The following is a 17,934-nucleotide window of genomic DNA, read 5'->3' as shown; positions in this document are numbered from 1 at the left end:
TTCCCTCTTTCCTCCGCCTCGTCTTAAAGGGCTATGTCCCTTTTCTCGTCGCTGCTGCGGCTGCCTCAGCGAGGCCTCGTCACGGCCGCCGTAGCCGCTCGACACCGGCTGGCGCAAACGAGGCCGCGGCCGGGCAGAAACGGAGGCCTGGGCCGAAGGACGCCACGGCAAGCGGCAGCGGGAGGAGCCGTCCGGGTTGGCAGCGGCCTCAGCCTATCAGGTGAAAGGGGGCGTGTCTCCTTGTCCAATGGAGACTCGGGTATGACGAGAGTGGGCGTGGCTTCCTATGTGGGCGTGGCTTTTAAGGATTAAATGGAATGGCGGTATTGATTGAAAATAAGTTTTCTCGATTTTTTAAAGATTTATTCCATTAAATTATTAATTAAGGCAACAAATTGATTGGAAAGGAATCCCTGTGCCAGAAAAGAAGCATATATATGTATATGTATATATGTATAAATAAATATAAATAAATATAAATAAATATAAATAAATATAAATAAATATAAATAAATATAAATAAATATTAAAAATATTAAAAAATATTAAAAAATATAAATAAATATTAATAAATATTAAAAAATATAAATAAATAATATAAATAAAATAATTATACAATTATATAAATAAAATAATTTATACACACGCACACATATATTAAGTGTTATGTCAAAGCACCTAGATCTATACTATAACAAAATTTTATACTCTTAAAAATGAATAAATAAAAGCCACCGCCCCCCTTCCCAGCTGCCTTTGACTTCCTATCATTATTATACTCAGGAAACACGGGCAGTGGCTGCTGGGCATTCAGTACCAGAATACAGATCACCAAGAGCTGAAAGGGGCCCTGGAGGTCATCTAGTCCCTCCCCCTGCCCAAACAGGCCACCTTACACCCTTCCAGACAAGGGGCTGTCCTGTCTCTGGAAACTGTAGGTGGAGAGAGAGGCTGCTTTAAAGGCATGCAAGCTCTATATTGATTTTTGTTTTAATCTTAGATCACTTTTTTATCCAAACTTTTAAGAGGGGAGGACTTCCACTCCCAGAATCCCCCAGCCAGCAATGCTTTAAGAGGGGAGGACTTCCACTCCCAGAATCCCCCAGCCAGCAATGCTTTAAGAGGGATGGACTTCCACTCCCAGAATCCCCCAGCCAGCAATGCTTTAAGAGGGATGGACTTCCACTCCCAGAATCCCCCAGCCAGCAATGCTTTAAGAGGGGAGGACTTCCACTCCCAGAATCCCCCAGCCAGCAATGCTTTAAGAGGGGAGGACTTCCACTCCCAGAATCCCCCAGCCAGCAATGCTTTAAGAGGGATGGACTTCCACTCCCAGAATCCCCCAGCCAGAATGCTTTAAGAGGGGTGGACTTCCACTACCAGAATCCCCCAGCCAGCAATGCTTTAAGAGGGGAGGACTTCCACTCCCAGAATCCCCCAGCCAGCAATGCTTAAGAGGGGTGGACTTCCACTACCAGAATCCCCCAGCCAGCATGCTTTAAGAGGGGAGGACTTCCACTCCCAGAATCCCCCAGCCAGCAATGCTTTAAGAGGGGAGGACTTCCACTCCCAGAATCCCCCAGCCAGCAATGCTTTAAGAGGGGAGGACTTCCACTCCCAGAATCCCCCAGCCAGCAATGCTTTAAGAGGGGTGGACTTCCACTACCAGAATCCCCCAGCCAGCATGCTTTAAGAGGGGAGGACTTCCACTCCCAGAATCCCCCAGCCAGCAATGCTTTAAGAGGGATGGACTTCCACTCCCAGAATCCCCCAGCCAGCAATGCTTTAAGAGGGGAGGACTTCCACTCCCAGAATCCCCCAGCCAGCAATGCTTTAAGAGGGGTGGACTTCCACTACCAGAATCCCCCAGCCAGCAATGCTTTAAGAGGAGTGGACTTCCACTCCCAGAATCCCCCAGCCAGCAATGCTTTAAGAGGGGAGGGCTTCCACTCCCAGAATCCCCCAGCCAGCATGCTTTAAGAGGGGAGGACTTCCACTCCCAGAATCCCCCAGCCAGCATGCTTTAAGAGGGGAGGACTTCCACTCCCAGAATCCCCCAGCCAGCATGCTTTAAGAGGGGAGGACTTCCACTCCCAGAATCTCCCAGCCACCCTGCTTTAAGAGGGGAGGGCTTCCACTCCCAGAATCCCCCAGCCAGCATGCTTTAAGAGGAGTGGACTTCCACTCCCAGAATCCCCCAGCCAGCAATGCTTTAAGAGGGGAGGGCTTCCACTCCCAGAATCCCCCAGCCAGCATGCTTTAAGAGGGGAGGACTTCCACTCCCAGAATCCCCCAGCCAGCATGCTTTAAGAGGGGAGGACTTCCACTCCCAGAATCCCCCAGCCAGCATGCTTTAAGAGGGGAGGGCTTCCACTCCCAGAATCCCCCAGCCAGCATGCTTTAAGAGGGGAGGATTTCCACTCCCAGAATCTCCCAGCCACCCTGCTTTAAGAGGGGAGGACTTCCACTCCCAGAATCTCCCAGCCACCCTGCTTTAAGAGGGGAGGACTTCCACTCCCAGAATCCCCCAGCCAGCATGCTTTAAGAGGAGTGGACTTCCACTCCCAGAATCTCCCAGCCACCCTGCTTTAAGAGGGGAGGGCTTCCACTCCCAGAATCCCCCAGCCAGCATGCTTTAAGAGGGGAGGGCTTCCACTCCCAGAATCCCCCAGCCAGCATGCTTTAAGAGGGGAGGACTTCCACTCCCAGAATCCCCCAGCCAGCATGCTTTAAGAGGGGAGGACTTCCACTCCCAGAATCCCCCAGCCAGCAATGCTTTAAGAGGGATGGACTTCCACTCCCAGAATCCCCCAGCCACCCTGCTTTAAGAGGGGAGGACTTCCACTCCCAGAATCTCCCAGCCACCCTGCTTTAAGAGGGGAGGACTTCCACTCCCAGAATCCCCCAGCCAGCATGCTTTAAGAGGAGTGGACTTCCACTCCCAGAATCTCCCAGCCACCCTGCTTTAAGAGGGGAGGGCTTCCACTCCCAGAATCCCCCAGCCAGCATGCTTTAAGAGGGGAGGGCTTCCACTCCCAGAATCCCCCAGCCAGCATGCTTTAAGAGGGGAGGACTTCCACTCCCAGAATCCCCCAGCCAGCATGCTTTAAGAGGGGAGGACTTCCACTCCCAGAATCCCCCAGCCAGCAATGCTTTAAGAGGGATGGACTTCCACTCCCAGAATCCCCCAGCCAGCAATGCTTTAAGAGGGGAGGACTTCCACTCCCAGAATCCCCCAGCCAGCATGCTTTAAGAGGGGAGGACTTCCACTCCCAGAATCCCCCAGCCAGCATGCTTTAAGAGGGGAGGACTTCCACTCCCAGAATCCCCCAGCCAGCAATGCTTTAAGAGGGATGGACTTCCACTCCCAGAATCCCCCAGCCAGCAGGCTTTAAGAGAGGTGGACTTCAAGTCAAACTTACTTAGCAGCTGTCTCGCTTAGCAAGGGAAATATTGATTCCTTTTATGGGGAAACTAATCCAGGAAAGAAGCAACTTATAACTAAGGATAAATTTCCTCACAGTTAGAACAATTAATCAGCCGAACTCCTTGCTACCAGAAGTTTTGAATGCTCCAACACTGGAAGTCTTTAAGATGATGCTGGATAGCCATTTGTCTGAAACGGTATAGGGTTTCCTGCCTAGGCAGGGGGTTGGACTAGAAGACCTCCAAGGTCCCTTCCAACTCTGCTATTCTATTCTAATTCTAATAATTCTAATTTTAATTATTCTAATTGCAATTCTAATTATATGAATTCTAATTTTACTAATTATTCTTCTATTCTATTTCTAATAATAATTCTAATTCAATTTCTAATTCTTATTCTGTTCTATTTCTAATAATAATTCTAATTCAATTTCTAATTCTAATTCTGTTCTATTTCTAATAATAATTCTAATTCAATTTCTAATTCTTATTCCATTCTATTTCTAATAATAATTCTAATTCAATTTCTAATTCTTATTCTATTCTATTCTATTTCTAATAATATTTCTAATTCAATTTCTAATTCTTATTCTATTCTATTCTATTTCTAATAATAATTCTAATTCAATTTCTAATTCTTATTCTATCCCATTCTATTTCTAATAATAATTCTAATTCAATTTCTAATTCTTATACTATTCTATTCTATTTCTAATAATAATTCTAATTCAATTTCTAATTCTATTCTATTGCTAATAATAATTCTAATTCAATTTCTAATTCTTATTCTATTCTATTGCTAATAATAATTCTAATTCAATTTCTAATTCTTATTCTATTCCATTCTATTTCTAATAATAATTCTAATTCAATTTCTAATTCTTATTCTATTCTATTCTATTTCTAATAATAATTCTAATTCAATTTCTAATTCTTATACTATTCTATTCTATTGCTAATAATAATTCTAATTCAATTTCTAATTCTAATTCTATTCTATTCTATTTCTAATAATAATTCTAATTCAATTTCTAATTCTATTCTATTGCTAATAATAATTCTAATTCAATTTCTAATTCTTATTCTATTCTATTGCTAATAATAATTCTAATTCAATTTCTAATTCTTATTCTATTCTATTTCTAATAATAATTCTAAGTCAATTTCTAATTCTTATTCTGTTCTATTTCTAATAATAATTCTAATTCAATTTCTAATTATTCTTCTATTCTATTTCTAATAATAATTCTAATTCAATTCCTAATTCTAATTCTGTTCTATTAATTCCAAGGCATCTCTGCCATTTGTCTGTTTTTTTCTAACTGGGGGGATATGGAGGAGGGGGTCTTCCCCTCCCCTATCCCAACCTCTCCGGCTTTGCTTGTCTCCCAGCCTTCTTCCTTTTCTCTGGAGATGCTGGGAAGAAGGAGGAGGAGGGAGAGGAAGGAAAGGCCAAGGAGGAAGACCCCGAGGACGCCATCATTCTGCTGCTGAAAAGAGCCAAGGTGAGCACAGACAGCTCGGAAGGGGAATCCCCCCCTGCCCTCTGGGGGAGGACAAAAGCGCCCCCCACAGCATGGGGCTCTTCTACCTCTGGGATGGGGGGGGGTGTCAGGGGTTTGGGCTTGGCTCCCTCTCCATCTATGGGGCCAGGGGTGGTGGGGAAGTCAAGTCTATCTTGATTTTTATAAGGGTGCCATCATGTTTTAAACTCTCTTTTGGGGAGCCACTAGGCTGCGTTTGCTAATTTAATTAGGTTTTTCCCCTCTTCCTTCTTTCCTTCCTTCCTTTCTTCCCTCCCTTCCTCTTTTCCCTTTCTCATCTTCCTCCCTCCCGGCATTCCTTCCTTCCTTTTCTTTTCCCTTCTTCCTTTCCTTCCCTCCCTCCCTTCTCTTTTCCCTTTCTTATCTTCCTTCCTTTCTTCTTTTCACTTTCTCATCTTCCTCCCTCCCTCCCTCCCTCCCTTCTCTTTTCTCTTCCTTCTTTTTTTCTTTCTTTCCTTCCCTCCCTCCTTTCCTTCCCTTTCTCTTCCCTTCCTTCTTTCTTCCATTCCTTCCTTCCTTCCCTCCCTCCCTTCTCTTTTCATTTTCTCATCTCCCTCCTTCTGTTCCTTTCTTCCTTCCTTCTCTTTTCCCCATATCTTCCTCTCTCCCCCCCCCTTCCTTCCTTCCTTCTCCTCCTCCCTTCCTTCCTACCACTAGCTGAAGATCATGAAAGGAGAATTGGAGGAAGCCGAGCGCCTCCTGCATGAAGCCTCCTGGCTCTCTCAGCAATCAAGCAACAACGCCGCCATTATCTACACGTATGACATGGTTAGTCTCCCCCCCCCCCCGTTCTTATGACCTTCAAGCATTTCCTCCTTGACCCTCCCCTGGTGCTTCTTCTCCACAGTTCCTTCCAGGAAAGGCCTCTGCTATCTATCTATCTATCTATCTATCCAGCCATCATATCTGTCTGCCTCTCTATCATCATCATTATCTATCTATCACCATCCATCCATCCATCTATTTAATCTATCCACTCATTCTCTCTCTTTCTCTCTCATATCTCTTTATATCTATCTATCTATCTATCTATCTATCTATCTATCTATCTATCTATCTATCTATCTATCATCTTTCATCCATCATCATCATTATTTATCTATCTCCATCCATCCACCCATCTATTTAATCTATCCACATTCTCTCTTTCTCTCTCATATCTCTTTATCACTATCTATATCTATATCGATCTATCGATCTATCTACCCACTTATTCTCTCTCTCATATCTATCACTATATCTATCTATCTATCTATCTATCTATCTATCTATCTATCTATCTATCTCCATCCATCCATCCATCCACCCATCCATCTATTCAATCTGTCCACTCATTCTCTCTCTTTCTCTCATATCTCTTTATCACTATCACTATCACTATCATCTATCTATCTACTCATTCTCTCTCTCTCATATCTATCACTATATCTATCTATCTATCTATCTATCTATCTATCTATCTATCTATCTTTATCCACTCATTCTCTCTCATATCTCTCAATCACTATATCTATCTCTCTATCCACTCATTCTCTCTCTATCTCATATCTCTCTATTACTCTCTCTCTCTCTCTCTCTCTATCTATCCACTATCCATTCATTCTCTTATCTATCTATCTATCTATCTATCTATCTATCTATCTATCATCTACCTACCTACCTACCTACCTACCTACCTACCTACCTACCTACCTATCTATCTATCTATCTATCTATCTATCTATCTATCTATCTATCTATCTATCTATCTATCCTCTCATTCTCTCTCTCTCCCTCTCTCTCTCATATCTATCTATATCTAACTATCTATCTATTATCTATCTATCTATCCACTCATTCTCTGTCTCTCTCTCTCTCTGTCTCTCTCTCTCTCTCTCTCTCTCTCTCATATCTCTATCTATCCATCCATCCATCCATCCATCCATCCATCCATCCATCTATCACACACAAGTAGAAATCAGTGAAACATAAAAAAACTCTCCTATGGAGCAGTGAGAAAAGCGAAATAACTCTATTTCCTTGGTGTGTTCCAGATGGCAAACTTGGCCTTCCTGAGGGGAGAGCTGGTGAAGGTAAGGAAATCATTAGAGGGGGACCCACAATTCCCTCTGGGCATGGCATTGGGTGGGGTGGGGGGCTAGGGCCAACCCCTTTCCTCCAACCTCCTTGACCCTCCTCTGCTCCTCCTCCTCCTCCTTCCAGGCCGAAAAGCTTTTCAAAGTCACCATGAGCTACATGCTGGCCGGGGACGTAAAGCAAGTAAGTACGTTTCTGGGCTAGGAACCTGCCCCAGGAGGGTCCCCGTGATTTTGCATCTCCTTCCTCCAGACCGGGGAGTCTGAAAGGTGGCCATTTAAGTCTTTTGGCCTACAATTCCCAGAATTCCCCAGCCAGCATCTCCAATTGGGAGAAAACAACAGAGCTCAGAGGGCACCAAGGAGTTGTTCCCCCCCCTCCCTTTCTCCTTCTTTACTCCGCAAACTCCCTTTTATTACTGATGATGTTACCTAGTTGGGTAACGAAATGTCTGCAAGAAAACAACCAAGCTCAGAGAGCACCCAGGGGCCTCACAATCCTCCTCCTCCTCCTCCTCTTCCTCCCTTTCTCTTTCTTTACTCCACAAACAGCTCTCCCTTCTAGCACTGACGATGTTACCTAGTATGGTAATGAGATGTCTGCATGAAAACCACCATGCTCAGAGAGCACCAAGGACGCCACAGTCCTTTTCCTCCTCCTCTTCCTCTTCCTTCTCCCTTTCTCTTTCTTTACTCCGCAAACTCCCTTTTATTACTGATGATGTTACCTAGTTGGGTAACGAAATGTCTGCAAGAAAACCACCAAGCTAAGGGAGCACCAAGGACCCCACAGTCCTCCTCCTCCTCCTCCTCCTTTTCTCCTCCTTTTTTTTTTTTTTAGGTATTTTATTAAAATTTATAGGCCGCCCTTTTCCCTGAGGGGACTCAGGGCGGCTTACAGCCATTAGGGAGGGGGAACAATACACAATAAACGATATGAAAACAAGATAAGTAGTAAAAACACAACATGCATTCTACATTCAACACTCGGGTGGGGCAAATTAAGGACTTATCCCCAGGCCTGTTGGGAGAGCCAGGTCTTGAGGGCTGTGCGGAAGGCCTGGACGGTGGTGAGGGTGCGGATCTCGACGGGGAGATCGTTCCACAGGGTCGGAGCTGCAACAGAAAAGGCTCTCCTCCGTGTAGTCGCCAGTCGACATTGACTGGCGGATGGAATTCGGAGGAGGCCCAGTCTGTGCGATCTAATCGGTCGGAGGGAGGTAATCGGCAGGAGGCGGTCTCTCAAGTACCCAGATCCACTACCATGGAGTGCTTTAAAGGTGGTCATCAGTACCCTGAAGAGCACCCGGAGATCGACAGGTAGCCAGTGCAGCTCGCGGAGGATGGGTGTAACGTGGGCGAACCGCGGTGCGCCCACTATCACTCGCGCGGCTGCATTCTGGACTAACTGCAGTCGCCGGATGCACTTCAAGGGCAACCCCATGTAGAGCCCATTGCAGTATTCCAGCCTAGAGATCACAAGGGCTCGAGTGACTGTTGCGAGAGCCTCCCGGTTTAGGTAGGGCCGCAACTGGCGGACCAGGCGAACCTGGGCAAATGCCCCCCTGGTCACAGCCGACAGATGATGGTCGAAAGTCAGCTGTGGGTCCAGGAGGACTCCTAAGTTACGAACCCTATCTGAGGGGTATAAAATTTGACCCCCCAGCCTGATAGATGGAACATTAGCCGAATTGTTGGGAGGGAAACACAACAGCCACTCGGTCTTGTCCGGGTTGAGTACCAGTTTGTTAGCGCTCATCCAGTTCCTAACGGCCTCCAGACCCTGGTTCATCACATCCACCGCTTCATTGAGTTGGCACGGGGCGGACAGATACAATTGCGTATCGTCCGCATATTGATGGTATTTTATCCCGTGCCTCCGAATGATCTCGCCCAGTGGTTTCATGTATATGTTAAATAGTAGGGGGGATAAGACCGAACCCTGTGGCACCCCATATTTTAGGGGCCTCAGGGACGATCTCTGCCCCCCCACCAACCCCGACTGCGACCTGTCCGAGAGGTAGGAGGAGAACCACTGCAAAACAGTGCCTCCCACCCCCACCTCCCGCAGTCGTCGCAGAAGGATACCATGGTATCCTTTACTCCACAAACTCCCTTCCATTCCCATCTAGTACTGATGATGTTCCCTAGTTGGGTCATGAAATGCCTTCGAGAAAACCACCAAGCTCAGAGGGCACCAAAACCCCCACAGCCTTCCTCTTCTTTCTTGTTCTCCTTCTTCACTGCACAGCTCCCCCCTCTCCCTCCTAGCCCAGATGCCGTTACCTAGTTGGGTGATGAAATGTCTGCAAGAAAACAACCAGACTCAGAGCACCAAGGATCCCATAATCATCCTCCTCCTCCTCCTCCTCCTCCTCCTCCTCCTCCTCCTCCATCAAACCCCCTTCCCTTCCATCCCTGATAGTGTTACTTAGCTGGGTCATGAAACATCTGAAAGAAAACGACCCATCTAAGAGAGTATGAAGGACCCCACAATCCTCCTCTTCCTCCTCCACAAACCCCCTTCCCTTCCATCCCTGATGGCATTACCTAGCTGGGTCCTGAAACGTTTGTTATTGGTCTTGTGGTTGGTGGGGGTTATCATGCTTAGGATGCTGATGTCTTACACATCAACCCCCCCCCTTTGCCCCCCACTCCCCTATCCTCCAGGATGACAATGCTATCCTCCAGATGTCCCTGAAGCTGGCCAGCATCTACGCGGCTCAAAACCAGTAAGTTTGGTCACCACTTGGTCCCTTTCCCTGGCTGGAACCTAGCAGAGTCTTTCTCAAGCTGGGCAGTATTAAGAGGGGTGGACTCCAACTCCCAGAATGCCACAGCCAGCCTGGTGAGATATGCAGACTTCAACTCCCAGAATTCCTCAGCTCACATCCTTTGCAAATGGGTGGATTTCCACTCCCAGAAGACCCCAGCCGGTCTCCTTTCAAACGGACTTCAAATCCCAGAGAGCTTGGGTTAAGTTGCATTAACCTCTAAGCCACAAGTTCTCCTCACTTTATCAGCTGAACCAAGGGGGAGATTAAGTGTTTTTATTTCCCGCAGATCACCTGGTTTACCCAAATATTATGTGTGTGTGTGAGAGAGAGAGAGAGGGAGAGGGGGAGAGAGAGAGAGAGAGGGAGGGAGGGAGGGAGAGAGAGAGAGAGAGAGAGAGAGAGAGAGAGAGAGAGAGAGAAAGAAAGAAAGAAAGAAAGAACATATTTCCGTGTGAAGCATATGTTTATGTATGTGCCTGTATGGGTAAGGATATACATATTTTTTGAAAGTGGGCATCAGAATTTCATTTTTTTTAACGTGTGCCAGTCTCATAGATAAAAGTGACAAAAAGGTTATTAACATGTACGTATGTGAATATATTAATATATAATATAGCACAATATATATTAATGTATATATTCATAAACTTTATTGTCACTTTTTTCCGTGAACACACTGGCACACATTGAAAAAATGAAATTCTGATGCCCACTCTCAAAGAAAAAATATATGTATATGTAAAACTACTTTAAGGGACGCAGTGGCTCAGGGGCTAAGACGCTGAGCTTGTCGATCAGAAAGGTCAGCAGTTCGGCGGTTTGAATCCCTAGCGTCGCGTAACGGAGTGAGCTCCCGTGACTTGTCCCAGCTTCTGCCAACCTAGCAGTTCGAAAGCACGTGAAAAATGCAAGTAGAAAAATAGGAACCACCTTTGGTGGGAAGGGAACAGTGTTCCGTGCGCCTTCGGAATTGAGTCATGCCGGCCACATGGCCACGGAGACGTCTTCGGACAGCGCTGGCTCTTCGGCTTAGAAACGGAGATGAGCACCGCCCCCTAGAGTCGGGAACGACTAGCACAGATGTGCGAAGGAAAGCTTTACCTTAAAGATACTTTGGGGGAAACCACCTCTTTAGTTATAAAATGTGAACCCCCAAAGGAACTCTAAATAAACGTTTCCCTGTTTTATTTTTCCTGCGCAGGGACAAACTCGCCCTGGCCGGCTACCAGTTCTGTATCCTGACCCTGGAGGAGAAAGTCGCTAAGCAGAAGGAGATGCCCGCGGGCACCTTGCCAGGTAGAGGACCAAGAGGGGCTGCCCAGACCTGTTGGCCTTCCTGAGAATTTGCTTACGGTAGTCCTCGACTTACGACCAAACACTTAGCAACTGTTTGAAGTTACGACTGAGCTCCCGGACTGCTACGTAGAACCCAGATTCTGACAGTTGCTGCCCCCTTGTGGCCGTGTGATGAAACTTCAGGCTCTCAGAACCCGCATTTACAGCTGTTTTGCGGCATCCTGTGGTGACGGGAACGCATTTTAGGACGGTTTTGTCAAAAACGACGGCATTTGCTTCTGGTTTTCCCGCCAGACTGCTCCCATAGTGAACCATGGGTTCGCTTAACGACCACGGCATTCACTTTATGACTGCAGCCAAAAAATCAGGCTGGGGACCAATGCATTTTACAACTTCTTATGACTGTGATGAGCATGCTGGTCGTAAGTGGAGGACTACCTGATACTTGGTGGAGGGAGGAGGAACCTTCTGGGAATTATAGTTCATGCTATTATAGGTAGTCCTCGACTTACGGCCACAATGGAGCCCAAGATTTCCGCTGCTGTGCGAGACAGTTCTTAAGTAAGTTCCGCCCCATTTTACGACCTTGCCGCCATTGTAGAGTGAATCCCTGCAATCGTTAAGTGAGTCACACGGTTGTTAAGTGAATCTGGCTTCCCCTTTTGCTTGTCAGAAGGTCGCAAAAGGGGATCACGTGACACCTCCCCCCCATGGGAACATTGCAACCGTCATAAATACGAGTCAGCTGCCAAGCGTCTGAATTTTGACCGTGGGGATGCTGCAGCAGACGTAAGTGTGAAGCATGGTTCTAAATCACGACAGTCTTCAGTGTGAGAAACGGTCCAAAGTCCCATTTTGTAACTCGTAACGGTCACTAAATGAATGGTCGTAAGTCGAGGACTGCCTGTAATGGAGACCGGGGCCGGGCTGGGTTCACGCTCTCTTCCCCTCTTGTTCCAGAGGAAGAGCGGGTCAACGCACACCTTCTCCTGGCCATGAGTATGGACTCCTACGCCCGCTATCTCCTGGCGCACAACCAGACAGCGCTGGCCCAGACGATGTACGAGCGGGCGCTGAAGATCGCCATGGAGGTCAACGGGGAGAGACACCCCCAGGTGAGCCCTGCGGGGCTTCCAGGATGAAGGGCAGAAGGGCAGGAACTCATCGGGCTGACAGGGTTCATAGACTGGATAGGGTTTCCTGTTGGAGCAGGAGGCTAGACTAGATGGCCTCTGAGGTTCCTTCCCATTCCATAATCCTTTTTTCTTTCTTTTTAAAATGTTTCTGAAGGTTTCGTTTTATTATGTCAAATACAAAGAAAAGAAGAAGAAGAAAAAAGAAATTAAGGGAAGGGAAGGGGAGCGGGGAAAGGTGGAGAGAAAGAAAGAAAGAAAGAAAGAGATAGAAAGAAAAGGGAGGAAGATGGATAAGTGGAGCAAGGGAGGAGAAAGAAAGAAAGAGAGAAAAGAAGGAAGAAAGGGAGAGAAAGAAAGAAAAGGATAGAAAGAAGAGGAAGATGGATAGGTGGGAGGAAGGGAGGAGAAATAGAGATAGGAAGGAAGGAAGGAAGGAAGGAAGGAAAAGTAAAGAAAAAAGGATAGAAAAAAGAGGGAGGAAGACGGATAGATGGGAGGAAGGAGAAAGAAAGAGAGGAAGAAAGAAAGGAAAGAAGGGGACAGAAAGAAGAGGGAGGAAGATGGATAAGTGGAGGAAGGAAGGAGAAAGAGAGAAAGGAAGAAAGAAGTGATTAGAAAGAAAGAAAAGAAAGAAAGAAATGGACAGAAAGAAGGGGGCGGAAGATGAATAGGTGGTAGGAAAGAAGGAGAAAGAAAGAGAAAGAAAAAGAAAGAAAAGGAAGGAAGAAAAAAAGGATAGAAAAGAGGGAGGAAGACAGATAGGTGGGAGAAAGGAAAAAGGAAGAGAAAGGAAGAAAGAAAGAAAAGGAAGGAAAAAAGGATAGAAAAAAGAAGAAGATGGACAGGTGGGAGAAAAGAGAAAGAGAAAGGAAGGAAGAAAGAAAGAAAAGTATAGAAAAAAGAGGAAGATGGATAGATGGGAGGGAGGAGAAAGAAAGAGAAAGAAAGAGAGAGAAATTGTCTTCTAATTGTTCTTAGCACAGCTTCCAACTTTCACTTGACACAGTCAGGGAGAACCAGCCATTCCTACAACATCAAATCTTCTGGATCGGCAAAACCAAACTTTCATTGCTTTCTCTTCTCTTCACCAGCCCAAATGCCGGAAGCGGCAGATGAGCCAAATAAAAGCTTGCAAAACTCCCGGAGCAGGGCAGCCTCGCTGGCTTCGGAGTCCCTCGACTTCATTCTTCTCCCTTCTGATCTGGGGGTTTCCCCCACCCCTTTTTTCCCCCCTTCCTTCCTCCCCGGCTCAGACCGTGGTGGTGATGAACGATTTGGCCACGGCGCTGGACACTCAGGGCCTCTACGACGAAGCCTACGCCCAAGTGAGCAGAGCCGCCGAACTGGCCCAGCAGACCCAGCACACGGATACCCACGTCATCCTGAATAACCTGGCCGGCATCCTGATTCATAAAGGTGAGAGGGGGCCTCCGGGTGAGAATCAGCCTTGTGGGGCAGGGAGATGGGAAGAGGGGGGGGGGGGAAATATCCGGGAGCTCTCAAGAAGAGACTGGACTGCCATCGGTCAGAAATGGCATAGGGGCTCCTACTTGGGTGGGTGGGGGGGGTTTGACTAGATGACCTCCAAGGTCCCTTCCAGCACTATTCTGAATTAATTAAAGTGTGCACATGCGCAAACTGAAAGGTGTGGGAATGCACGCAATATACACAGAAGCATGCATGCGCAGACATGCACCCGTGCATGCGTGGCCATGTGCACCTGCGCCTCAGGGACCCGAAGACAGGCTGGCCGGTGGGAGGCAGGGCCTCCCCTTTTGTGGCCTTCTGACAAGCCAAGTCCACGGGGAAGCCAGATTCACTTAACAACAGTGTTACTCACTTAACAACGGCAGGGATTCACTTAACAAAAGCGGCCAGAAAAGTCGTAAAAGGGAAGAAAACTCACTTGGACAAATTTCTCATTTAGCAACAGAAATCTTGGGCTCCATTGTGGTCGTACGTCGAGGACTATCTGCGCTGTATGATCGTATTTGTGTTGCACTGCATTGGATTGTTGTCATTGTGTTCTTCTGTTTTACATTTATTTTCCAACTTTTACAAATTCTGTTGAGATTCTCAATCACCCAGCCGGCTTTCGTGCCTAAGGTGGGACTAGAACTCACCGTCTCCTGGCAATTGGCCCAATATGCCTAAGGCAGGACTAGAACTCAATGCCTCCAGTGATTGGCCCAATATGCCTAAGGCAGGACTAGAACTCAATGTCTCCTGGTGATTGGCCCAATAGGCCTAAGGCAGGACTAGAACTCAATGTCTCCTGGTGATTGGCCCAATATGCCTAAGGCAGGACTAGAACTCACCGTCTCCTGGTGATTGGCCCAATAGGCCTAAGGCAGGACTAGAACTCACCGTCTCCTGGTGATTGGCCCAATAGGCCTAAGGTGGGACTAGAACTCACCGTCTCCTGGTGATTGGCCCAATAGGCCTAAGGCAGGACTAGAACTCACCGTCTCCTGGTGATTGGCCCAATAGGCCTAAGGCAGGACTAGAACTCAATGTCTCCTGGTGATTGGCCCAATATGCCTAAGGCGGGACTAGAACTCAATGTCTCCTGGTGATTGGCCCAATATGCCTAAGGCGGGACTAGAACTCACTGTCTCCTGGCGATTGGCCCAATATGCCTAAGGCGGGACTAGAACTCACCGTCTCCTGGCGATTGACCCAATATGCCTAAGGCGGGACTAGAACTCAATGTCTCCAGATGATTGGCCCAATATGCCTAAGGCGGGACTAGAACTCACCGTCTCCTGGTGATTGGCCCAATAGGCCTAAGGCGGGACTAGAACTCACCGTCTCCTGGTGATTGGCCCAATATGCCTAAGGCGGGAGTAGAACTCACCGTCTCCTGGTGATTGGCCCAATAGGCCTAAGGCGGGACTAGAACTCAATGTCTCCAGATGATTGGCCCAATATGCCTAAGGCGGGACTAGAACTCACCGTCTCCTGGTGATTGGCCCAATAGGCCTAAGGCGGGACTAGAACTCACCGTCTCCTGGTGATTGGCCCAATATGCCTAAGGCGGGAGTAGAACTCACCGTCTCCTGGCGATTGGCCCAATATGCCTAAGGCAGGACTAGAACTCAATGTCTCCGGATGATTGGCCCAATATGCCTAAGGCGGGAGTAGAACTCACCGTCTCCTGCGTATTGGCCCAAATCACCCAGCTGGCTTCTGCCTAAGCGTGGACTAGAACTCTCACAGGGCTCCTGGATGATTGGCCCAATATGCCTAAGGCGGGACTATAACTCCAATTCTCCTGGTGATTGGCCCAAGTCACCAGCTGCTTAAGGCCAAGCGGCACTAGAACTCAAGTGCCTCCTAGGTGATTGGCCCAATATGCCTAAGGCGGGACTAGAACTCCCAATCTCCTGGTGCTTGGCCCAAAGTCACCCAGCTGGCTTTCATGCCTAAGGTGGCACTAGAACTCACCGTCTCCTGGTGATTAGAATTCAGTACTCCTGGTGCCTTTAACCCCTGGCTCTCTTAACTGTCTATATACTGGTAGTCCTTTCACCTCCCAAAAACAGTCGGTTGCCGGAGTACCCGTTGCTAAGTAAGGTGGTTATGCAGTCATGCCCAATTCTTGCCACGGTTATTAAGCGTGTAACTGTGGTAATTAAGTGAATCTGGCTTCCCCATTGACTTGGCTCGTCGGGTGGTCGCAAAAGGGGATCACGTGACCCCAGGACATGGCAACCGTCATAAATTCTAGTCGGTTGGTTGCCAATTTTGATCACATGACCATGGAGATGTGGCAACAGTCGCAAATGTGAAAAAGAGCCCCCAGTCACTTTTTTCAGTGACGTTGTGACTTAGGTCACTAAACAAGCGGTCGTGAAGTCGAGGACTTACCTGTATTTTCTATTATCAACCCTTTTTTCAGGAGATTATTCCCAGGCCAGGCAGGTCTACCAAACCGCCCTGGAAGTGGCCGAGAAATCGGGTGACGGCATCGCTGTGCGATACATCACAAAGGAACTGGCTCAGCTGGCGAAGAGGAAGCGGGTGCGATCCAGGGGGAAAACCGGCCTGCAGGAGACGGGCGCGGGCAAGGATGGGGCAGAGGGGCAGGAGGAGTGACCGCCCACCCCCCAAGCTTCCCGCCGTTGGCTTGCAAGAGAGTCCCAACTGCAGTAGGCATTCCTTTCCGCTCGCAAGGGCAACACGGCACAGGGACGACCCTCGATCTGCGCCCTGCCCACAAGGACGGAGCCTAGGGGATGCCAGCTGGGGGGCAGAAAGTGAGGACCCCCGAGGAGAGCCCCAGTTTGGAGCCCCGGGCTGTATAAAGCGAGGAGAGCCCCAGTTTGGAGCCCCGGGCTGTATAAAGCGGAGAGACCTGCAGCTTATGCAATAAAATTATTATTTTTAATTCCCCGGGCATTCAGCTAGGCCTCATGGAGGCTGGTCCCTGTTTTGACCGAGGCTTCCCGAGAGCCTGAAGCAAACTCCTTTTCGCCACAAAACCCCCTTTTATTAATTGATTGTGGATTCTGCTCCTTCTCATCCAGCAAAGTCTTTCATGGGAGGATTTACGGTCACAGACCTCATCTGGCTTGGAGAGCTGCCAGGCCGATCTCTGGAGAACTTGGCAAGGAGCCTCGGAGAGTCACGAACCAATGAAGCGAACTAATTGTCTCCTGCAAACTCCACTCCCCTTTCGCTCCTCTTTTATGTCCTCTGGGAGGGGCCATTCATTGTCCACCTATGGCCTTACTCCCAAGTGGAACTAATTGTCTGCTGCAAACTCCACTCCCCTTTCGCTCCTCTTTTGTTTCCTCTGGGAGGGGCCATTCACTGTCCACCTGTGGCCTTTCTCCCAAGTGGAACTAATTGTCTCCTGCAAACTCCACTCCCCTTTCGCTCCTCTTTTGTTTCCTCTGGGAGGGGCCATTCACTGTCCACCTGTGGACTGACTCCCAAGTGGAACTAATTGTCTCCTGCAAACTCCACTCCCCTTTCGCTCCTCTTTTGTTTCCTCTGGGAGGGGCCATTCACTGTCCACCTGTGGCCTTTCTCCCAAGTGGAACTAATTGTCTCCTGCAAACTCCACTCCCCTTTCGCTCCTCTTTTGTTTCCTCTGGGAGGGGCCATTCACTGTCCACCTGTGGACTGACTCCCAAGTGGAACTAATTGTCTCCTGCAAACTCCACTCCCCTTTTGCTCCTCTTTTATTTCCCCTGGGAGGGGCCATTCACCGTCCACCTGTGGACTGACTCCCAAGTCGGCCCCTGTTCTTTAGCTCTTCCCTTCGTCTGGCAACTCTGTGTATGCGCACACTGGGAACAGGCTCCAGCTGTTCTTCTGCTTCAATGATATCTGACTCCGAAGGCAGCTGATAACTGTCAGACGGCCCTGGCCTCATCTCTGCCTCCGACACAGAGCCCTCATCCGAGCCTTCCCCAGACTCCAGAACTGGCCCAGGTTCCTCCCCAACCCTCCTCACTGTCTGATTCTGCTGCCAGTTCTGCTGGGGTGGGTGGGGACACAACAGGCCCTTACTAGTTGGCGTTAACTACAGATGAGATTAGACTAACTAGAGTGGGGAGGGTCCAAGCCCCCTGCACAAGCAGAAGGAACCTCCCCCCCCCCTTACACCCATGATGGAACCTCGGTGGGCACACCAGCCGCCAATCCAGCCCAGCTCGACGGGCCCATGTGC

At 48.1% G+C, this 17,934-nt stretch overlaps 1 protein-coding gene across 1 annotated transcript; it reads left to right on the top strand.

Annotated features, from left to right (window-relative positions):
- The first annotated feature begins 16 nt into the window (after positions 1-16).
- Positions 17-16,647, top strand: TTC19 (tetratricopeptide repeat domain 19). Its single transcript, XM_032216904.1, has 10 exons — positions 17-220; positions 4,819-4,931; positions 5,628-5,738; positions 7,004-7,042; positions 7,173-7,229; positions 9,716-9,777; positions 11,024-11,118; positions 12,079-12,233; positions 13,508-13,670; positions 16,156-16,647. Exons 1-10 carry the CDS (start codon positions 34-36, stop codon positions 16,350-16,352), a joined length of 1,179 nt encoding a protein of 392 aa, XP_032072795.1. The 5' UTR covers positions 17-33; the 3' UTR covers positions 16,353-16,647.
- Positions 16,648-17,934: the final 1,287 nt, after the last annotated feature.

The sequence above is a fragment of the Thamnophis elegans genome, chromosome 4 (assembly GCF_009769535.1).
Source record: "Thamnophis elegans isolate rThaEle1 chromosome 4, rThaEle1.pri, whole genome shotgun sequence".
NCBI classification, from domain to species: domain Eukaryota; kingdom Metazoa; phylum Chordata; class Lepidosauria; order Squamata; family Colubridae; genus Thamnophis; species Thamnophis elegans.
The sequence above is the reverse complement of the archived record's forward strand: the minus strand, read 5'-3'. Positions and strand labels throughout refer to the sequence as shown.

Excerpts from the sequence above, each read along its gene's own strand:
- TTC19 (XM_032216904.1), top strand. The coding sequence starts at position 34 with ATGTCCCTTTTCTCGTCGCTGCTGCGGCTGCCTCAGCGAGGCCTCGTC. Across the intron at positions 4,932-5,627 it reads TGCTGCTGAAAAGAGCCAAG|CTGAAGATCATGAAAGGAGA; the intron begins GTGAGCACAGAC and ends TCCTACCACTAG. Across the intron at positions 7,043-7,172 it reads TGAGGGGAGAGCTGGTGAAG|GCCGAAAAGCTTTTCAAAGT; the intron begins GTAAGGAAATCA and ends TCCTCCTTCCAG.